We start from the raw sequence: 23,591 nt of genomic DNA, 5'->3' as shown, positions 1-23,591 counted from the left end.
CCCTCTCTCTGTCCCTGTGTCCCTGACTCACCCTACCCTGCTCCCTGTCTCGGTAGACCCATCCACAGGGATGAGTGTCACCCCTGGGCTCAGTCTGACACTATCGCTTTCATTCGTCCTCCATTCTCTCTCTCCCTCTCTCTCTCTCTCTCCTCAGTCACTCAGTGTGTGTCTCTCTCTCTCTCACTCCCCTCAGTGTGTCTGTGTCTTCCCTCAGTGTTTCTCTCTTCCTTCCCTAAATCTCTTTATTAAATGTGCGCCACACAGCGCCACACACACATTCACACACTCGTCAACCTGTCTGACCGAAACTGCCCGTCAGGAACTAAGCACAACACTGTCAGGGCAGGCATGCAGGTTTCAGGGGCTCAAAGGGGGCAGATCTGATTTGAGACGTGGGTCTCATTCGCGCATCTGATGACATAACAACACCCCATGGACTGTGAAGACACTGCAACCTATCAATCTAACTGAGTGCTGGCGGGGGGGTGTTATCTGCTCCTCCATCCACGCTTCAAACACACCTGTTCCGCTGCAACTCTCAGAATGTGGCATTAGGGTGGTTCACGCTGACGCACTACATGTATCATCTGTGAAGATCCGCTGTGCTTGGGAACACTGGTTTCCAGACCTCTGGTATAAGAGATACTGTTCTGGGAAAAGAGCACCCCAATGAACACAGCCTGCCATAAATGCACAGGACTCCAAATGACAGCTCACCCGTGCCTCATCAAATGTTTTATTTTCACTACCAGGCAACATTCGGCTCCAAAGACCAACAGTTGGATTGCAGATCCCAGTTGTTGTGGCTGCCATTTTGCTAAACTGCGTGCTAGCAGCAAAAAGCTTCCCCGAAGAGCCTGGCCAGCTCTACAAAACAAGTTAGAATTCGTTTGTAAACATTATGCGGCCGCCTCCTGCTGGCCACTCGCAGAACTGCAGTGGAAATTAGACCGCTTTTACAGTGCGGCAGAATGGCGCATTTGGACTTCAGACTAAAAACGGGTAACCAGACCTATGAAAGACCTCACGTCTAATCCAATCAGTGCTGCACGTGTAGAAACGAATAGAGTTTACCATAAAGCTTACTAAACTAAAGGATTCTTCCTTCCTTTGATGAATTTTTGATGAATTTGGTTTTTGAAGACTTATTTCAGAAGTGAGCAAGCATTACGCTATGAGCAGAATGCAGTGTGGCTTGTTTATTCTTGCTGGTAAACAAGACGAGAGCGAGCGAGAGAGAGAGAGAGAGAGAGAGAGAGAGAGAGTGAGAGAGAGAGAGAGTGAGTGTGTGTATGTGTATGTAACATTTCCTGCAGAGAGTAGCCCAGCACCCAGCAACCCCAACAGACGCTACTGCAGTCAGGACACACACCATGTGGTAACAGACACACACACACACCCCTCTCAAATACATGCCCTGTCAGCATTCCATACCTACTGCCTCACACAAATACCTCAGTAACCCTTCCCTGACCAAGTTATCATGAATACAGAAAACATGCATAATTTATTATGACGGCACTACAATACAGTGTGTTACAGTTACACAGTACGTGCAGATTGCTGACAGAATGGAGTGTTACAAGGGAATCTTTTATTTCACAAACAGACCTGCCGCAAAACATCACCAGAATATTCAAGTTATCAGTCATCGTGTTTGATATTAATGTTCAGACATGTCTACACCCGCCTTCACCCTTATGGTATGTTTACATTGCAGCAAAACACTATGATGTTTGCTCCGCCTCTCGCTATCTAAGCAGACAGATAATTGTGGGAGCGAGCACTCGGAGATCCAAGAGAAGAAGTTGAGCTTCTCTCAACATTATGCAAATAACAAGCAAGTTTTGCTTGGACAGTAGCCAATCAGCATCGAGTGGTGCGATTCATCCTGCCACGTCAGTGCTGTGATGGAGAGGATTCATGTTTCTGTGTCTGTATTACGAGCACAGACATTTATAAACAAACAAAAGAAACATGAAGGTGAAGTGTCTGGAATGGTGTGCCTGGATGATAAACTCGCAGGCCTTCTTTGCAGCACACGCCCAAAGTGGCCAGTAGGGGGTGTAATAAAGCTTTTTCCTCTGCTGCAACGTAAATGCACCATTACAAATGACACAGAACATGTCGCACTATATAAATGTTGCAAAAAACAAGCTTATTGCCATGTTCTTGTTCGACCCTGATAACAAAATGTGATGATGAAAATATACGCATCTGAGCTGGATGGTCATGATTTTCTTCCACACTGACGTGCAATTTTTCATAAAGGAAATCTTGTCAGTGCACGGTGTCCGTATATGAACGGAAGCACCGTCACTGTGATGAGGACATGCGGTATGCTCTGCTAAGGGAAAGGTGTGGCGTGTCCTTCAGGAGTCGGAAGCTACTCGGAGCTCAGTGACAGTTCCGCAATCTTCTTCCGAATGTTCTTATTGAAGGGCATCCTGAGGTCGTCGAAGTCCACCTCGTATCCGAGCTGCTTACGTCTCCTCTGCTTCTGCTCCATCAGCTGGCTGGAGGTCAGGTGCTTCCACCACACCTACAATGCACACACACACACACACATTACATTTACATTTACGGCATTTAGCAGACGCTTTTATCCAGAGCGACTTACAAAAGTGCTTTGTCATTTACTCATAGAATATATCCTAGCACAGTACAGCAGGTCAGAGTCCAACATACCAATGAACTAGAATACTGTAGAATACAAGGATGAATGCTGATACCTAGAAGTGCAAAATACATAAGCTCTGTCTTAAACAATGATAAGTGCTATAAACAATAAGTTCTTGAGTTTGTTAAACAACATAAACAATACCCTACAATAAGTACTAATTATTCAGTCAATATGGGAGCAGTGTCAGTTGTCCTTTAAATATTCTGCAAATAGATGGTCTTCAGTCTGCGTTTGAAGACTGCAAGGGACTCTGCTGTCCAGACAGTAAGTGGGAGTTCATTCCACCATCTTGGAGCCAGGACAGAAAATAGTCTCGATGCTTGTCTTCCATGAGGCCTGAAGCACAGTATTTCAAGCCGAGCTGTAACTGAGGTTTGAAGTACTTGAGGTATGAATCAGGCTTTGACCATTGACCACACACACACACACACACACACACACACACACACACACACACACACACACACACACACACACACACACACACACACACACACACACACACACACACACACACACACACACACACTCCTTCTGGCACTTCTAAACACACGGGTTACAACCCCGAGCAATGACTGGCTAACACTGGCGGTTCCAGACTGGGTTAATGTAGAATGCCCCAGTGGGGCAAAGGTCAAGTGTGTGGAAATACTCGTGGCATTCTCAACAGTAACTCCACTCGAGACCAACGACATCATGACCAGTGATATAGTGTGAACAGTCACCAGCCACTGGATTAGAAACATACACCTTGCACAGTGGCCACCGTGTTTACATTTATGAGTGTAATTTAATAATTGTACAATTACTGAAGGTTGGCCATCTGCTGGCATGTAGAACTCATCAACCACCCTGTGTGTGGTAACGGATGGGCTATAGACTCGAACTCAACACCTGTATTGTTTTTAAGTAAGTGACTGATACCACTATGTACATATGTTTAACACAACATACACATACGTTTATATATTTAACACAATATAAATATATAAACATATATTTGACACAGTATAAACATATGCATATATTTAACACAATATGAACATATATGCATATATTTAACCCAATATAAACACGTGTGCATGCATTTTAGGTCCCTGGAGACTCCTCACCGTTCTGGGTGTGAAGCTGATGTCAGCTTTCTTCGGCTCTCCACGGGTGATCTGTGTGCGGCACATGACCACGCTGTTCTCCGAGGCCTCCACCTTCATCTCTGCCTCCTCTGCATGCGGCGTAGACGCTGCCCCCTGCTGGACAAAGGTGGAATGACTCCTGGACCTACCCCTACGCAGCTGCAGGGGTGGAGCCAGCACTCCCTGCTGGGTAACCCAACACGCCTGCTCTTATTGGCTTACAGCTTGTCATAGGTGGAGTTTGTGGCTGCCTTTCCACAGGCAGAGCAAATCGCTGAAATGCAGATGCAGTCTGAGCTCAATTACAACTCGCATCTTAAGTGACAAACTTGTGTGAATCAGTGACACACGAGTGTTTGTGTTTATACTGTACATGGCTGTGAACATCACCACAGAAAATCTTTCAGCAGAAAACCAACCAAAAAAAAAAACCAAACAAAAAAAAGCATCTCGACTAATAATCGGAAGGTTGCCAGTTCAAGCCCCACCGCTGCCAAGTTGCCCCTGTAGGGCCCCTGAGCAAGACCCTGAATTAAACCTCCATTAATCAAGATGTACTCAGCCATGACTGTAAGTGACTTTGGATAAAAGCATCAGCTAAATGGCATAAATGAGTTGACACATTCTCTCAGTATGATTCAGAATAGGACGTGTGTGGAAACGTGCACCTGTGAGAGTGTGTTTGGTCTTGTACCTTCTCCTTAGAGGAGGGGAAGGTGGCTGGGTGGACCCTGGGCTGAGGTCTGCCAGCTCGGCCCTTCATGCGGGCCTTTGGCTTGGGGAGGCTATCAATCCTGGTCCGGATCAACTCCACTGTCCTAAAGTCTGCGTAAGCTCGGGCCACGTCCATGCAGCTCTGCCCTGCAATGAAAGGATATGAAAGGCCCGTGACTCCAGTGACAGGCAAGAACACAGCTGAGCAGTCTGAATGATGAAGGTGGGCACAGCGTCCCTTGCTACCCGGAGGTGAAGTAACCGCGGAGTTGTGGTGCATCGTTAAAATTCAGCCGGTAGAGTGGAAGGGAACGTAGAGAGTGTGACGCAGATGTTTAGAGTCAACAGGAGGAGAATGTGACACCGTGATGTGGCTAAACAGAGGAAGAATAAGTTTACATCGAGACCCCTACGTGGCAGGAGCAGGTATAGATCCCAAAGAAATGCAGGTGGACTTGAAAAAAACTTTTTTCTCCAAGTATTTATTTTTCTAAGTATTTGGTTTTTTTTAAATAAGTACTTCAGCAAAGCAACACCTTTTCAATATTTTTCTAATCCGAATAGCCAATATTGAAGTAATTTGTGACATCCACTCCAAAAGGCTGCTTATTTCACCTTTAGGTGTTGGATGATTTGCTAACTGAGTTGGAGATTACAGAGTGTTTATGAGGACTGCTGTAAGTGTCTGTGTATCTGTGATTGTCTGTGTCTGTGTATGTCTGTATGTACATGTATTGCTGTATGTGTCTGTATGTCTGTATGTGTCTGTGTGTGTCTGTATGTATATTTATGTGTCTGTATGTACATGTATGCGCTGTATGTGTCTGTATGTGTCTGTGTGTGTCTATGTACATGTATGTGCTGTATGTGTTTGTATGGGCTGAATGTGTCTGTATGTGTCTGTGTGTCTATGTGTGTCTGTATGTGTCTGTATTGGCTGAATGTGACTGTATTTGTCTGTATGTGCTTTTTTGTGTCTGTATGGGCTGTATGCGTCTATATGTGTCTGTATGTGTCTGTATGTCTGTATGTCCATCTGCTTCCATACCTGCTTTATTCTTTGCGGTGACTGTGGCCCCAGCTTTGAGAAGGTAGTCCACGCAGCAAAACCTGCTGCTCTCAATGGCCCTCATTAAGGGTGTGGCCCCACCAAGAGTGGGCGTGTCCACCGAAGCGCCAGCCTCCACCAGCAGTTTAATGATGTCAAGCTGTCCAGCGTGGCAGGCATGGTGTAGGGGACTCCAGGAGAACTGATCACGTGCATTAACATCAGCCCTGCCACACACAGTAGCACAGTCTAAAACCATGATACAGGATGTGCAGTACAGCATGTAAACATACTACAACTGAGCTGAACTAGAACATAATGTGTGTTGATTAAAAGATGTTTGCAAATTACATAAATGCAAATGAGAAGCACTCATGAATTCCTTAAGAGGGTCTGTGAAACCTATAAGACTTAAGAAACAAGCTGACCTAATCAGAATCATATACACTTGAATTATATAAACATATACATTACACAGTGAGGAGCTGCATATGCTGTAGTGCTAGGGATGGTCTAGTTTGAACGTTGGTTTACCTTACCCGAGCTCAAGCAGAAACTCCGCCACTTCGTAACTGCCAGTGGCACAGGCGGTCATGAGTGGCGTCTTATAGAAGCCGTCCTTCACGTCCACAGGGACGTTCCGGCTAAAGGCCAGCCGCAGGGACTCTGTGTCTCCTGCCCTGACGCAGCAGCTGATGTTCAGGTAGGTCTTCTCCGGCTCTTCCATGTACCAGGCTGAGTCATCCTCTATCTGATGCCCCGGCGGGTGGTCACGGTTAAAGCGCCTGGTGTCCGTAACGAGTTGGTAGCTCTCTATCATAAAGTGCGGCGGCCCGCCGTCAGCTCGGCGACGGACGAGTTCCGGAGGGACAGTGCATATCGGCAGGGGAAGGTTGGCCTTGATCTTCTTCCTGGGCTTCCCTGCCACGCCTGTTTTTTTCCTTTTCTTTGGTTCATAAGAGGCCATGACGAACGCTCTGGGCAGGTATCTGAGACCCGTAAAGAACTCTCTGATGTTAACCACACCTTCACGCCGCTTGTCATGTGAAAGCAAGACTCTCTGGATGTTCTCGTCCTCTACCGGTGCCTGGAGCTCCCGGAGAACAGCGAGGAACGTCTCCTTGGAAACCGTCTCCACGTCATCGAGTCCGTACGACGCCGATTGGAAGGCCTTCAGGAGCTCGGCCTCGTTCTCATGAGACCAGTCGTGGAGGGTTATGGCCCACGGTTCCGTCTTGCCTCCCAAGCCCTGTGAGATCTTACCATGCAAGCGTTCCGCCTTCTTTAGCTCCCGGACCGAAGCCTTATAACCCAAATCCTTAGCGATCTGACGGGGGGTCACGCCCTCCAGGTTCTTGAGTTTGGGGTTACATCCTGAAATAGGATACAACTTCAGCTCCTCCAGTTTTGAGATGTACGGTACGGTTAGTGATTGGCTGAAATACAGCATGGGCAACAGCAATAAGAAATCTACCCACATTTTCCAGTCGTCATACGTTATAGCTACCGACTCCGACAAAAGCACATGCTACTTAAGAAGACAGTCGGTGGGAAATTCATCCAGCTGACAACTGTGACGTTGATTGTTTATGAACCAGAGGACTGCTGTGTTACTCTTCACTCCCAGTCCAGGAGAACTGGTCGGACACATTCAAATCTACATCAGTCAGCCCGATATCAAACACTCCATCACATTACCGAGGCATCCTGGAGCAGTGTAACAGCCCTATAGTAGCACGTACCACGCTACTATGTTAAGATATTGTTTACATCTCCACGTACACACAGAACAGAAGACGGGGAGGTAAACAGTCTTGCAGGCTACCTCTCTGAGCCAAGAACCGGCAGCAGTCAGCAAAGTCCCCGCGGGCGGCATAGTGCAGAGCTGTATCGCCCTCTGTGGTTGTCACCCCCATGTCTGCCGCGTACGCCGACAACATCCGGATGAGCTGCAGGGGAACAGAATGCCGTTAGGGGACGTGCCACCCAAAAATGCGAACCAGGCTTAAAGGAGGATGTACACATGTAGGAGGAGTCAGAACTACGCAATGAATCAAACCCATCACTGTCTTTGATCGCACGGAATGTGAATTACATCCATGCGAAAAATCTTTACGTCTCGTTTTAAATCCAAATGACCAGTTTGGGTCCATCTGGCGTTCGACCGGTTTGTGCATTTACTTCGAAGTGACCTCCTTGGGCCGCGAGGTGAACGGCGTGGAGACGCTTGGTGTCCACTGCGTTGAGGTTCGCCCCTCTTTTGAGGATGGCCTTCACCAGTTCCGTCGCCCCACACCTCACCGCCTCCATCAGAGCTGTGCGGCCCGTCGTCTGCGGGGATACACCGGTAATCTTTCCTCAAACACCTGTCATCAACGTGCATTCATGCACCTTTCATCTCCCAGCAAGGTTTTGCTCCTGACGGTAATTTGACAGATGCGTGAGGAGAGGATGATCGTGGAAGGTGACTTTCTGTAAGACAACATCTCTGGAGTTTGGGATCGTTTGGTCCCAGAAGAGGCCTAAGAACAGCTCTAACATCCATCATGGTCCTTGTATCTCAGTGTCACAACCAGTTCACACATGTTCTCTACATTTCTGTTACATGTGCAGAAGTCACCAAATGTTATAACATGCTACTTTGTAGAACTAAAATGATAACCGAGGTGGGTATCTTCTTGTGTGTATGTGTGTGTGTGTGTGTACCTGACTGGTTGCACTGGGGTCGGCTCCACTCTCTAGCAGAATGAGGCACATGCCCTCCCAGTCGCAAGCGTTCTCGCAGGCCTTCAGGAAGAGTGGCACGCCCTCGCTGCATACATTGTTGACGTCGACCGCGCTCGCCAACGCCACTTGCATACAGCGCATGTGCCGCTTGGTGGGGCAGAGGCAGTAGAAGAGGACGCCTGGGAGAAGAGCCAGAGGCGGGTTGGGTTTCCTGCCCTGGTCCTGAATCAGACAGCCCCATTACCCTCCAGCCAGCACATGGCATGACATCACGTCTAATCCCCACGGATGGCAAAGCGCGTGTTAAATCGCGTGACAGATGAAATATCTGTCAGAGCATCGCTCAGTTTGAGGGGTTTCTGATGAACAACGCTTGAAACTTCATGAATATGTTAGCAGGGGGACAGATTGTGTGTTTTAGTGACAAATGGTCATGGTTTTATTTTAGGTCATCCATCTAATATAGCATTGTAACGCTCACAGTGCTGGAGGTGGAAGAATGGCCGTGTGGAGGAACTTGTAGAGACACTGCTTAAAGCACGAAAATGAAATACTTCTTTATGCAAACGAAGCATAGCAACTAGAGAAAGACATTAATAATATCAAGAATTTATTTAACAAATTATTTTTAAGAAATCTAGCAGACCTGAGATCTGCAAGTACAATTGGCTCCACGAGTCACAGATCAAAGCAATCATGTGTGGAGTAAGACTACCAACCTTCTATATGCATAAGCCATTATCAAATGATCAAACAACATGGATGTTTGAGGACTCTGAGAACGACACAGATAAGAGTTCTTGACTGCTAAGGCATTTATCTGATGCTTTTATCCAAAGCAACTTACAACTGGGAGTTAAGGGTCTTGTTCAGGGGCCTAACAATAGCAGCTTGGCAGCAGTGGGGCTTGAACCAGCAACCATCCGATTACAAGTCAATTACCTTCACCACTGAGCTACCACTGCCCCCGCTGAGTCATAACTGCCCACCGCTTGACACGGAACGTAACCAAAGCCGGTACTCCAAGGAGAGCGCAAAGGTCGGTGTTGTGTAGACTCGCCCACCTCTCCCCGCTCCGTCCGTCAGCCTCATGTCTGCGTGGTGTTTCGCCAGCACGGCGACCACTCCGTCGTGCCCGAGCTCTGCGGCGAGCATCACCGGCGTGCGCCCCCGCTTGTCCCGCACGTCGGGCCGGGCTCCTCGAGCGAGCAGGAGCTCCGCCACGTCCGCGTGATTGGCCGCCGAGGCCGCATGCAGCGCGCACGTGCCCTCTCGCGGTTCGGCGAGGTTGATGAGGTCGTGGACGCCCGTGGCGAGCAGCCGCTCGATGAGGGCCTGGTCGCCCTCGTGAACGCTCTGAAGCAGGCGGTACGTTTGCAGAGCTTCCAGCCGCCCACCGGACACCGGGCCCGCGGGGCTCGCTCCAGAAACCATCGGCTGGGACACAGAGCGTGCGAAGTAACCAGTTAGCAATGCTCAGCGCTCGGTTTTGAATACTTAATAGCAAGGCTAACCTACGGAATAAGCGGCACATCGGGTATAACCTTGGACTGTAGGGAAAATAGACGAATTAATGGATAACGACAAAATGAACATTTAAATAAAATAGCCCTTTGGACGTTGTAAAATACAGGTTAAGGTTTTCGCGGGGGGAGACCCGCCTGAAGACCCCTGTGGTGTATTAGAAATGAACTGTGTCATAATCACATTTCTCCACTTGGGTATTTTGATTGAAGTGGTAAGGGTTAAACGCATCCTACCTTTGCGGGTAATCCAGCAGATTAATGGCTAATTTCTCCACCGCAGCACCGTTAACTTCAAAGCTCCAAACTCGGGTTTCTCTTTGTGCAAAACTCGTCTCTATGGCAACAGAAAGCGGACGGTCTCAGAAGGGAAGCCCGAGGAGCAGGTCTCGGTTCCCTGAGCTGTGTCTCCCCTCCTTCTTGTTTAATTTGTCACCTCAGGTAGAATTACAGCCGTCTTAACTGGCCATAGGCGAGGGACTAATATCAGTTTACATGGTAGTTCATAGAACCTCTGCCACAATACAAGCCATGCGCTGCATCATTTAAGGGGCAACCAGTGGTGGGCTCAAAGTTTTCTGTGTCTCTTGTGTTCGCTAAATCTTCATGCTGCAATCTTAAACTTTTGACACAAGAGGTCACCAGCATCACACAGATTGTCACTAGTGTACCGTTGGCGGGTCTTGACACTAGTCCTTTCCTAATAACCTCTGGAATTATGCCACACTGATACATGGTTTCACGGTATAAAACTTCAGAATTATATTATGTAATGTGTAAAAATATATTTATTTAAAACACGACAAGCAGGCTGTAATGTACATGTCGTTGAACACAACACAATTGTCATCATGTTAATCCAACAACAACAAAAAAAAGTTAGAATATTTTCAACAGCATCGTCCAGTGGTTTTATTAACACATTCATTACATAAACGCCATTTGATGTGTTTTAATAGCGTATGGGGAAACAGATTTTGCTGCATATGCAGAAAAGCTCAGAAAAGAAGTCTGAATCTCAAAGAAGCACCAAGCTGCTTAATAAGACTCTAACTCCATCTCCGCGAGGCTGAATGAAATGTAACCCACAGGCTTTTTATAAAAATGTTCTCTTTGTTCTTCCCTTTTTTGGGTTAGTGGAGGAGGTCACTGTTTGTTCTCACAACATCTTTGGAAAAATGCTTTTAAAAAAAACATTTGTATGAAGTTTTCCATTTATTATAGACCATCATGAATGCTCATGTCACAGTGCAATTCCTGGAAGAATTGTAAGCTGCAAAGCACTATACTGATGTGACTGTAGGGCAGTGTGAAGACTAGGGCTGTGTGAAGACTGTAGGGCTGTGTGAAGACTGTAGGGCTGTTTGAAGACTGTAGGGTTGTGTGAAGACTTTAGGGCTGTATGAAGACTGTAGGGCTGTATGAAGACTGTAGGGCTGTGTGAAGACTGTAGGGCTGTATGAAGACTGTAGGGCTGTGTGAAGACTGTAGGGCTGTATGAAGACTGTAGGGTTGTGTGAAGACTAGGGTTGTGTGAAGACTTTAGGGCTGTATGAAGACTGTAGGGCTATATGAAGACTGTAGGGTTGTGTGAAGTGTAAAGGTTTAGCTGTCCAGGGAATTGTAAAATACTTATGCAACCAATCAAAGCATATTTTTAGTGTTGTGGTTGGTACCCTTTCCTCTGGCCTCTAGGTCTGTTTTTACCCCCCTCCCCTGAAGTATCCATGAGAAAAGAACCAGAAGTATGATGGGATAAACAGCAAATGGAATAAAATTAGAAAGACATTTATTATGGTCATTTTAAGGAAAGCTTTGAATGGAGTCTTTGAGGAAAGAGTTTCTTTAAAGTTCACAGACTCACTCACTCACTTACTCTCTCTCTCTCTCTCTCTCTCTCTCTCTCTCTCTCTCTCTCTCTCTCTCTCTCTCTCTCTCTCTCTCTCTCTCTCTCTCTCTCTCTCTCTCTCTCTCTCTCTCTCTCTGACTACCTCTTTGTCTCACTTATCCTCCCACTTTGCGGTTCAAAGTCAGCATGGTTGGGGATTTTGGCGAGACCTCACTCATATTTTAGAAATTTGCTCTCAGGTCTGGAGGGCTTGTTGCAAGGCAAAAGTAAAAGCAGTTGCACTCATGTACAAAACAACATTAACTCAACACGGTGACTAAGATAATACAACCTTCTTGTGTGGAAAAAAAAGAACCATTACAACTTTTCCCCCAATACAGTGATAAATGTTACTTTAAAAAAGAACTATAAACAACCACTTTAATGTCAAAACTTTCTCATTGTTCTGCTAGAGATAGACTCTTCTGTGGCCAAAAACATCATGGGCGGTATTAATGATGCCAACCCTGAATATAACATATAATACACATAATGCGTATCTGACTTGCCACTCAACAGTGATCATTTATTTCTGTACCTTCAGCTAAAAGCGTCCATGTTTAGTACTACAGTTCTGTTCAGTCCGTTGTAGTAGTTCATCCTTAAAATACGAGATGCGCATCATCACCTTAGAGTAGCATCCCATTAAAGATGGTCAGGGGTTCGACCGAGTCAGCCAGTTTACCCGTCACCAGGTCGATGCAGACGCTCTCGCCCTCCTGCAGGAGGAGAATGACGCTGAAGACAACCAGGGAGCCTGGCGTGTGTCTGGTCTCTGCTATGGGCTTCTCCAGGCCCTCGGGCTGGTAGCCAGCCGAGTCGCCGCGAGCGATGCCGTAGTTCGACTTGGACAGCACCGCCTCGACCTTCACGTTCTTGTGGCCAGTCAGGACGGCACTGAAGTAATAGTGTCCTTCCACTGGAGCTGTGAAGATGCCTTTAGCAACAGAGCAGCGGAAAATCAGCTCCATATACGCACCGACATGACTTAATCGTTTATGAAACGTAATCAAAGTCAAATGGCGCAAGATTACTAAATGCAACAAACGCAATTTACTCTAAACTATAAATAAGATCTCAGGGGCTGATGTACCTGTGTGCTGATTATATGCCTCTCCTTCATTGACGAAGACGTTGTTGAAGACGATGGTGCCTGCATTGACCTGCGGTCGAGTGAGTGCAGCTGAAAAGGCCAGTCTTGGGATGTTTTCCTTGTCTCCTGGTGGGCCTGTTCCACAGCGACACACACGCAGGTCATATGGGCCGCTGCGGCACAGACGTCCGACGTTCAAAAGTGGTGAATATGGAAAACTCACTTACCCTCTTCACCTCTGAGGCCTGTGGAACAAAGCGAGACTATTAATTGCGATCCAGGACGAAATGGCATGACAGCACTGTCAGAAATAAACCCTAACTTAAACAGAAGCTGTGCTCCCACCTGGTGGGCCCACCAATCCCTGCTTTCCTGGGATGCCTTGTGGGCCTTCTCTGCCAGGGGGACCCTGCGGACCAGGCATGCCAGGGTTGCCATTCTCTCCTTGTGGTCCAGGAGGTCCTAAAAATATTAAATATCTGTTGTTCTTCTTCAACTAAAAAGGAAACATTTATACTGGGGTTTCTTGCACCAGCCTTACAGCACATGTTCTTAGTTGTTGTGTTGCTATCTTCACATTAGGGGTCTTTATTTGGATCAATGCACATGGCATTTGTGGTATAAAAGGTTTAAGAGTGTAGTCAGTGTTATGCAGTGTGTGGTATGCAATAATGTGTCTTATAACTCTAGTGTTGTCCACAGACTGAAAGTTGACCAGCAGCTGTTTTTAAGCAAGTAGACTCACTAGAAATAGTATATAAAATTATTTATATTAATGAATTTAACTCTTTAATGATAGATAGATAGACACAGACAGACAGACAGACAGACAGACAGACAGATAGACAGATAGACAGACAGATAGATAGATAGATAGATAGATAGATAGATAGATAGATAGATAGATAGATAGATAGATAGATAGATAGATAGATAGATAGATAGATAGATAGATAGATAGATAGATAGATAGATAGCTTCTTGGTTCAACAAGCAGGACTTCCAGGAATTCTCTTGTTCATCAGTCTTTTTTGCTGATTTGGCAACTCAAAACATTCACAAACACGCACATTTTCCAGCCATGTGTCACTGTTTGTGTGATGTAAAAGCTGTGTCTTGCTTGTGAAGTGTCCTTAGGTTCTGAGAATGTTGCTATATACATGGAACTTCATTCATTTTGCATCCAAAGCACCGGTTATTTTTAATAGTCTTGAATTGTGTGATGAAGGAAAATTGTTATTATGAATGGGTACGCACCAGTAAAGTCTTGTTCAGTAAAGGTCTGGAATTTGTTGTGCATGTGTAGCAGCGAGGAGTTGAGGTTGGTGAGCTTGTCCTGGATGTTCTCCAGATGAACATTCTGGATGCTGTCAATGGCCACTCCGTGAGAGACGACAGAGGTGTTGAGCCCGTTAACGCAGGTCCAGAGCCCAGACACATGTCTGCTCAGACCATCCCTGATCTGCTGCAGGTTCTGTGAGAGTGAGTCCAGTCTCTCACATACTTCCTCCAGCTTCAGAAGCCTCTTCTCCAGACCCTCTCCAGCACGCCTGCACTCGCCCAGCTCGACCAGCATGTTACTGCTGAAGTTCTCTATCTCCCGGCCAACTTGATTGAAGCGTCCCTGGCTGTCCTCAATGTACTCGGTCAGGTTCTCCTGGATTTTGTCGATCTCCGAGAAGATCCTGTCCTTAGAATTTCCCAAATTGATTAGAGTGTTGCCGTGTCTGTGAACGGTGTGACCAAGCCCCTTCAACGTGTCGTTGAGGACGCCGATGTTCAGCTTGACTCCCAAGAGCTCACCTTGGATAGACTGGAGCTCCTTGTTTAGTGTGCCAGTTAGAGAATTCTGTTGGCTCATACTGATCTTGCACTGCCCCTGGCAAACCTCCACTTCCTCTTTGAGCTTACCCACTTCCTCCTGCAGGTTCGAACACACCTGTGAGCACATGCTTTCATCAGAGTCCACTTTGTTCCACAAATTGGTGATTTCACCGTGCCATCTCTTGAGGACATCGCTGGTGGCATTTCTGAAGCCACGGAGCTCGTCACCTAGGGAACCGATAGCAGAACTACAATCGTTGCGGTCTTTCCCCAATGTCTCCACCTCGGTGACAATCATGTTGAAGTTCTCACCATTCTCCCCCATCAGACGCTGGAGCTTCTGAACATCTTGGCTGAGGTCAGAAACGTGACCAATCAAGGAGTCACCAGACACGGAGAGATCCTTCAGCCTGGTGTCGAACCTCCGGATGTCTTCCTTATTGGCAACGACTTTCCACTCCAGGGTCTTCACCATGTCCTCGGTTCGATTTCCCTTCTCCTGCGCAGCGCACGTCTCTGCACACAAACCCGCCGCTGCCTTCAGCTTGTCGCCCAGCACGGACATCGTGTTCTCCAGCTGGGTTATTCGATCCCTGTGGTCATAGACGGAACCCTTCAGTTCCGTGATGTCCAGCTGTATGTTGGTCATTCTGATGCTGTGGTCATGAGTGAGGACAGAGTTGCGGATCTGGCCGATCTCCCTGTGCAGCAGCTCCTTCATGCTGCTCTCGGTGTGAGCGCATTTCTGCTCGGCCTTCCTCACGGTTCCGTTCAGCCGGCGCTCCAGGTCCCTGAGCCGGCCGTTTAGCCTCTCCTCCGGCGCTTTACCCCGGCCTCCGTTTCCACTCAATCCCTTCAGCTCCTTCTCGAGCCGGCCTTGGAGGATGTCGTGCGCCTCCGCGGTGGAGCTCGCCTTCCTCTCCACGGCGCCGACCCGCCTCTCCAGGTCCACCGCAGAATCGCAGCAGCTCCGCAAGTGCGACAGCTTCCCATGCAGCACCTCCAGCGTCTGCTTGTGGTGCTGCTCCATGACGCTCACGTGCTTCTCCAGGGCCCGGATGCGTTCCCGATCCTCCCGCTGCTGCTGCAGCACGTTCTCCACCCCGCTCTGGCACGTCGAACAGGACAGTGCAACGCGAAGTTCCAGCTCCCGTAGGACCTCCTCCTTCAGCGTGCCGTAGTGACCTCCACGGTCCTCGCTGGTGCTGCCCAGGTGGTTGCTGATGTTGTTGAGTGTCCTGTCGTGCATTTGGGTCATGTTGTCCAGCATATCCAGCTTGGTCTGGATGCTGTTGATGGTCTCCTTCATCTTTGGTGGGGCAGCATCTGAGGGGTTGTGTCCACCATGGTCGTCTCTGTGGCGAGACTCCTCCTGTAGCCGCTGGTTCACTCCATGTAAGCTGGACTTCACATCTTGGAGATCCCTGGTCAGACTTTGGATCTTCTCCTCAAGTTGTCTGATCTTGTCGCTGTCACCTCTTCCTGAGGAGGACGAAAAATACTTTTACTTTTTTAGGACAAAAAAAACAATTACAGCGCAGGCCTCAAGTATCTGGAAAACAACACAACCCCAGAACATCTGAACTTAAACAACTGCTATGAGGTCAGAGTGCACAATGTCAGGTTTCATTTGAGGATTAAGAGGGAACTATAAGTAACTGGACAAAATTAAAATGGTCTTAATTCATTGGCCTATTTACTAGATGACACTGAGTGCCTAAGGTGTGTGACTGGTCACCAGCATGTGGACATCATCCAGACCTGGCAGGCAAGCAGACATTGGCCTGCTGCTGGACAGTCCCACCACATTTCTACGGGTTTGTTTTGGATCTTGAATGGTTCCTGTTTTTTTCCTTCACATTTTAGATAATCTTCATCTCATCTATCTAAGAGGCCTTAAGATAGCACTCCATAAGCTTTTGCACCTGGTAGCAAACCATAAACCAGCCTTAGATTTAAGTGTAGTTTCCATTGTGGAGGAACCCTGTGAATTATTTCGATTGTCTTAGATTTCCATAGTCTTCTTGCTTCCTAATAATGTTCCTGACAGTTGATTTTGACACACTGCACATGTTTTTCTGTGACGGATTTGTTCTGATTTTTTAGCTTCGCCATCAAATGCTGAGTATAGTTGGCTTTGATGGTTCTTCGGTTCTGATGTTGAGAGAACAGCACCAGGAATGACCCAGAGGCTCCATCCAAATACTACATTTACACCTCATGGTGAGTGCATGAATGAACACAAAGCAGACAAAAACCCCAAAACAAAACACACACACACACACACACACACACACACACAAAACCAAAAAAAAAAAACCTGAGCAGCCAATCTAATCCAACTAAAATTGTGTGACTGCACCACTGGACTGGACTGTGTATATAACTACCTGCTAGGGGGTGTTTTGAGTTTCTCTACATGTCAGATGACATTACACATAATTATATACATATAATAATAATACACATAATTATATACATTAATTATGTACATATAATACCTCCTCCAACTTCCTGTTCATTCCTGGATCCAGTCTGTGTTGTCGAGGGTCTGCCACTGCTGACCTGTGAGTCACCATGGGAACTGTGACTGCAGTCTTCACCTGAGTAACCGTGGCAACACTTCCACTCCATCTCTGTCACCATTTTGTAAGCAATCTTGTACCTGGGTCTTCTGTATGTTCTATACCTGCCAGGTAAGTGCATTACAGATTTCGATCAACAGATTACTACAAACAGACAGTCAGGGAGGTTAAAATAACGGTGTCTAGTAGATTCTAGTCTAGTGTTCAGAAAAGGACCATCACAGCTCTTAACACCCATCAGTAGTCATTAAACTGTTTAAATACAGTCATCTGGTACTGCACTGGGCAAATTAAACTGATTCACGAGAAACTTTCAATGACTCAGCTCGAGTTAACAGAAAAGCATTTGTCATGTCAATATTAAGGTCATTTATTACTCAGGTTTCAAAAAACAGAAAAGCAACATTAACCACTTCATAGTAATATGAGACCCAAATGCTTTGACAAGGCTGGCATAGTTTCTTTTTATGCCCTGCTTGCTACTTTGGTACCAGAACACGTTGTTATCTGATACATTCTTTTGTTCGGTATAAATAAATAAAACAGACTCATGAGATCCCAGGAAATATTTGTGGATGATTTCTGAGCAACGTTGACATTTTAATCATGGCTCTTCTTTAAAAAATGCTTCATGCTCTTTGAAGTTTGTGATGTATGTTCTGCATGTCTCCAGGAACCCACGAATAACTGGTAGACTAAAGCCTGGACAGGGAGAAAGAGGGAGATAGCCCATGTTTCCGTGCTCATCCGGGAACAACAATTTCCTCTAGTCATTAACAAATCAGATAACTGTGGGCAAAAACCTGAACAGGCATTCCATGTCAGTCCTCTTCCCAATAAAAGCAAAAAGATTGGGCTCTGCTGGTTTGCCACAAGAATCAGGAGTCAGTTAATGAAGCCTGCAGACGTCATTAGCCTCACTCCACAACCATCTGTGGTAGACATGCACCCAGCCTGGTGGAGGACATGGATCACTGTCTTCCCAGCTAGACAGAGACAACAAGCCCCACGGGATTTCTTGTCCTTGACTTTCTGCGTTAAGACTGAACACTTACGCCACGACCCGTGAGCACTGGCCCCAGGAACAGCGCTGGAAATCTGGCTTCACGTAGGTTTCCACTCCATCCTCCATGACACAGCTAACAGTCTTCACTACTACATAGGCACACCAGTTCCTGTTCACACACACACACACACACACACACACACACACACACACAGCCCAAGAGGGGAAATTATCTATGGACATCTCTTGGCACAGCAGAAACACACATGGAATATGAACTACACATACACATGAAAGACACCATCCATTACATTACTCCAGCCATTCTGTTTTTGTCCATGACAAGACACACAGGATGCATGGGAATGGCACACTCCCACTGGTCCGTGGCTCACGCCCACACATTCCCTATCACGCCCATGCATCAAACCTTGCTGGCTTTTCTGACACACTGTTATTGTTGTTATCTCCCAGTTCCAGTTTGGGACATCCTGTTTAAGGAGCATTCCCATCCATCTCAGCACATGAGTTATTTTAATCACAGCAGCCTAATCATGCTGCTCAAACAAGCAGTGAGCAGCTGGCGCTGACAACACAGCAGACCTTTTCATTCCCATTTCACCTGTGTGACAATGTCCCCAAACTGGACACGCAGAAAACATGAACTACGTTTGATGTTCAACATGAATGGAATCTTATGCTGATGCTTGATGATATCTGAGCGCAATTAAGTTTGGAATACAGGGTTGTTGTTGTTGCTTTTTTTACAATTGCTTAAGTATGATTTTGAAAACAGGGTCATTTTGTTAAAGCACTACACACAATTAACACAGCAGAATACTTCAGATCTGTTACAGATTTAAACATTTCACTCAAATTTATTATTTATAATTGATAGAAACCCAGTTTTGTCACCATATGGCACATACAGGTTTATATGATCTGATTCTGACTGAAATAGTCTGTGCTCAGTCTAAAACTCTTAATGTTTCTGCTTTTCTAAAGCTAAAGTCTGGGTTTGGTTTTTTTTTCGAGATGTTGTTAGACTAAAGCACATGGATATTTTCACCAACACACCACACAACACCATCACTGCACACTAATGAAAATATTTACTTTTCTCCACACTGTAAAATCTGTCAGTCAGGCATTACATCCAGATATTTCCAAAGGTCGTATCTTGTATCGAAACAAAAACCGTGTTGGACACTGTATTGTTGTAAAGGCCCAAGCTGTCATGGTGGTAAAAGAGCCCACCCTGTGCGACCACCACACACATTGGCCTGGGACATCCAACAGCTCTGTGGCCTTCTGTCAGGTTAAATCCAGCCTCCTCTGTGAAGATTCAGGCTTGCAAAATTGTACCAGTATCTCTTTACAAGACTCTGAAAAAATGTACATATAAAAAGAGTGTGAACACATACTGAAGTGAACACATCACATGAATACATTACACACCTCCGTATATTTATCCCACAGGTCTTTTACTCATAGACAGGAAAACTCACCTGTTGCATTTTTATAGTGCTTACGCCTGATTGGTCAGTTTACAGTTAAGCACCTAAGTGTTTGTATGTTTGACAGGTGTGTTTGATCAGTTGGTTCATAGGTGTGGGATTATATGTCACAAGTGTGGGATTATAGTTCACAGGTGTTGTATTTTGAAAGGTGGTACCTTGTAATGGCAAAGCAGTGACATCATGTTCCATTTCAGTGTCTAATGTAGACAGCATTCAGACTGAGAATGTGTGTACAGTTGTGCAGATCTGCACTGATGTTTTGCTCCTTGAGTGTCAGGTTTCACTAACTCTTGGCTATTTTTAATTTCCTTGTGTAAGAAATCATTTAAAAAATGCAAATTTCAAATGGGCTGAATAAGTACATTTTTTCATTGAGAAATCCACTACCATTTATATACATTTATTTTGAACAGGAGGGAAATAAGACGTTTATCTTCTGGTTATCTTCTGGCTCTCCCAACAGTGTGTGTGTGTGTGTGTGTTGCTTTTGTGGGGATGTTTACATGGATGTGTTTACTCCATTTGAAAGCTACTTCAATACTAATTAAGTGTTCATGAAATTATGCATTCAGCCAATTACCCAGGATAACCCAGGAGAGACAAAAGCCAAGCACATTATTGATGCTCTTATGCAGAGTTCACAACACTACGACTAAGAGATTCTGTGTATGTCATACATCACTAACACATACGATGGCACCTGTTCCGTTATTTTCGGATCGGGATTTAGGGGGATTTTGGAAGGTCATCTCTTTGTTTTCCAGTAACATCCAGAACTTCCAGGAACCAAGGAATGTCACTACAAACATTTCCAACCCTATAAGGTCAAGTCCCACACACCAAAATACATGCTTGTCATAAAGAAACCAAAAGTATGAACATTTTGCTTTGAAAGGCCTCTTTCTCTCTTTCATGCAAGACTAATTTGTGATTTTTATCAAGGAAGCAACCAAATTGTTTGTTCAGCTGCACTAGTGCTTCAAATCACTTTTTTTGGTCATATAGAGTAGTAAAATTGTATTTTCCTATTCTATTTGACAAGCTACACTTACTAGAATATTACCTTTTTATACAACACACTGCCAAAAGAAGATTTGATCTTCATCTACAGTTTGGCATTGGACACTAACCAACCAGTTTGGTACTGGACATAAACACTTACTAACACAGTTTGGTACTGGACATAAACACTTACTAACCCAGTTTGGTACTGGACACAAACACTGAGCAACCAGTTTGTTACCAGACATAAACACTTACTAACACAGTTTGCTACTGGACATCAACACTGGCCCAGTTTGGTACTGGAGCAGGACTAAACACTGAATGAAAGGTACCATAAACATCAGGAACAGCAATGCAATGCATTCACACACCTTTGTGTAGAACAGAGAAACATATACATGGATTAATTTATCCATATCAACACACACACACACACACGTTTAATTATTCAAATTTACCATTGTGATATTGATCTGTTGCCTTCTTGACTATCTACAAAGTCCTTGTAAATCTACAAATGTCCATGGGTTTCCATAAGCATAAAAGGGTCTTTGTTTGGCCCGGAGGTCAACGCAGGCCAGGCCTAGGGCCTCTTTTGAAGGTACCTCCAGGAGCTTTGCCTCCCTGACCCCACTGAGAGAGCGAGACTGACGGCCTCTTTGAAGCACAAAATAAGACCAGTGGCCTGCCATTTAGAGCCAGTGAGGCACAGAACCAAGAGCTGCTGAAATCTCCATTTAAATGAAGGCCCAGAGCTCGTATTTACAAAGCTGCTCATTGTAGGGTGTCGCGATACTGGGACAGGTTTGCTTTTTACTGAAGAGCGATAAAGATCTGGAAATGCAATGGTGAGGGTCCATGTGCTGAGGTGTCTTGTGAATCAACATCAGTTTTGTTTGTGTGTTTGTTTGTTTTTTAAAAGTTTATTATTTTATATTTCCCAAATAGTCAGGTTGTGAGATAACTAAGAAGTCACTCTTAGTGAACCAACATATACTATCTCTGTGTTTCCATTTACTTAAATCTGATTTTGAGAAATTAACCTAATATTTGAATTTGAATGTAATACTTGATAGTTTTCATAGTTTGGGCATACCTATTTCCTGTCTGTCACTTCCTCACAAAATGTGAAGCTGAAGGATGTTTACATGTGATGGATGTTAAGGAAGCATCCTGCGCTCACACACCACAAACTCTACACGTCAGCATATTTTGTACATACTGCAGGTTACGTCATCATATTTGTTGGGAAAAAAACCCGGAACACTTCTACATTTCTTCTACGGAAAAGAGAAGCGTAAGGAGACGCAATCTGCTTTACGCGCGTCAGATACTTGTAGCGTAAGGAGACGCAATCTGCTTTACGCGCGTCAGATGCTTGTAGCGCGAATAGCGGTTTATTTAAATATGAGTATAATACATATATCCGAAGTCCACATTCAGCCTTGAGAACAGGAGAAGAAGTAACCTGGAAAACTAAAGGAGAAGGAGGTCGAAGCTAGTCGTGTAACATTTTGCACATCTGCAAAAACAACATGGAGTTCAAACGTTCAGACGTTGACGCCAAAGCGGCAGTGCCGAGCGCCAGCGCGTTCTTCCACAAATGCTCGTGAAGGAGTGAGCGCAGCTCGGCACGCGGACCAGCACGAGCCTCCCTGCACCTCCAGGAGGTCGTGCCTTGTGCTCCAACAGTGTCAGAACTTTCCCATGACGGTTCAGGCAGTGTGTGCTAACTTCAAATATAAGAACTAATATGATCAAAATGAACCAACATCTGTGGAAAGTATAATGTCCATGTTCTATCGAGTTTTCAGGGGGAGAGAGGGTGACATCAAGCCAAATATTGCGACATAAAATCACATTTCTTTGATGTCGGTATCTTATTTGTAGTCAATTAGATCGTGTGGACTTCGTGTGGCTAGACTCGTATGCTCTATGCCACTGACTACACTAAGCGACGAACGTTTCAGCCCCCACGTGCTGAACGCCCCTAACGCATGCTCCACTACACGTGCGCTGCTGACACTCGCGAGATGCCATTCGAAGAGTCGTGATTTTTTAAAGAGTCGCGGTTTAACCCGCGTTACAAGCATGCCAACGAAGAGCAGTTGCTTTACTTTTTATGCAGTTTTTACTTGATAAGCACAATGCACGATGATGCAAAGTTACGAATTCTACCAAAAATCGACCAGCACCTCAAACTCACAGTATATGTGTTTATTATTATTATTATTATTATTATTATTATTATTATTATTGAGCAACGTCTTCTCTGTGTGACAGATCTCATACCTGTGTCTGCTCACTGGTCTCGCTCCGTCCTGAGCGGCAGATAATGCCAGACTTTGGTCCACATGTTGACTGTGTCCTGCATAAGGTCCTGCTCCCTGTATGTGTCCTGGCAGAGCCAACGCCACAAGACAGCACAGAAAGTGCTGTGCCATGGCTGGAATGCTAAATAAAAATGATATACGCAAAAATACATAAAATAACACCTCAAAGAAAAAACTCCGCCTGCATATACCGCAACGAAGAGCACTCGGTCCTCTAAAAAGTTTTAGTTGGATCTCTCCATCACACTGCTCGATGTTACCATGTTTGAAAAGGTCCTCACAAAAACGTGTGTGATACTCTCAAGTATCGCTGTAATTTGTCATTCATATTTCCATCATTACGCACGGGGCGAGTCCGTGGGTCCTGAAGTTTCAATTAAAATCCGCATCGTGAACAGAGAGAAGTGCCTCCCACTCCAAAGAGCAGTCTGCGAAATCATGATAAGAAAGCCATCCTCTCCCTCTCTCTCTCTCTCTCTCTCTCTCTCTCTCTCTCTCTCTCTCCC

The 23,591-nt window shown here is 45.6% G+C and overlaps 2 protein-coding genes across 4 annotated transcripts; both read right to left on the bottom strand.

Annotated features, from left to right (window-relative positions):
• Window positions 1-1,481: 1,481 nt before the first annotated feature.
• Window positions 1,482-11,551, bottom strand: ankef1a (ankyrin repeat and EF-hand domain containing 1a). The gene is made up of 10 exons (XM_035524261.2): window positions 10,069-11,551; window positions 9,373-9,745; window positions 8,288-8,487; window positions 7,763-7,912; window positions 7,407-7,530; window positions 6,121-6,955; window positions 5,582-5,808; window positions 4,514-4,680; window positions 3,799-3,933; window positions 1,482-2,545 (listed from the first exon to the last, which is right to left on the bottom strand). The coding sequence occupies exons 2-10, from the start codon at window positions 9,740-9,742 to the stop codon at window positions 2,390-2,392; spliced, it is 2,364 nt and encodes a 787-aa protein (XP_035380154.1). The 5' UTR covers window positions 9,743-9,745; window positions 10,069-11,551; the 3' UTR covers window positions 1,482-2,389.
• Window positions 11,552-11,702: 151 nt separating this feature from the next.
• On the bottom strand, window positions 11,703-23,553 carry emilin1a (elastin microfibril interfacer 1a). Of its 3 annotated transcripts, XM_081717816.1 has the most exons (9): window positions 23,045-23,185; window positions 19,344-19,612; window positions 18,277-18,396; window positions 17,138-17,325; window positions 14,070-16,118; window positions 13,158-13,274; window positions 13,040-13,057; window positions 12,813-12,947; window positions 11,703-12,656 (listed from the first exon to the last, which is right to left on the bottom strand). In XM_081717816.1, the coding sequence occupies exons 3-9, from the start codon at window positions 18,351-18,353 to the stop codon at window positions 12,349-12,351; spliced, it is 2,892 nt and encodes a 963-aa protein (XP_081573942.1). In that variant the 5' UTR covers window positions 18,354-18,396; window positions 19,344-19,612; window positions 23,045-23,185; the 3' UTR covers window positions 11,703-12,348. The 3 variants fall into 3 exon arrangements, with proteins under 3 accessions (XP_081573942.1, XP_026871731.2, XP_081573941.1); XM_027015930.3 differs by lacking the exon at window positions 19,344-19,612 and having other exon boundaries at window positions 23,045-23,552; XM_081717815.1 differs by lacking the exons at window positions 18,277-18,396; window positions 19,344-19,612 and having other exon boundaries at window positions 23,045-23,553.
• Between the last annotated feature and the right edge of the window lie 38 nt (window positions 23,554-23,591).

Source organism: Electrophorus electricus, chromosome 7, assembly GCF_041902795.1.
Source record: "Electrophorus electricus isolate QZ-2024a chromosome 7, ASM4190279v1, whole genome shotgun sequence".
Lineage (NCBI taxonomy): Eukaryota > Metazoa > Chordata > Actinopteri > Gymnotiformes > Gymnotidae > Electrophorus > Electrophorus electricus.
This window is presented reverse-complemented; position numbering and strand designations above follow the sequence as displayed.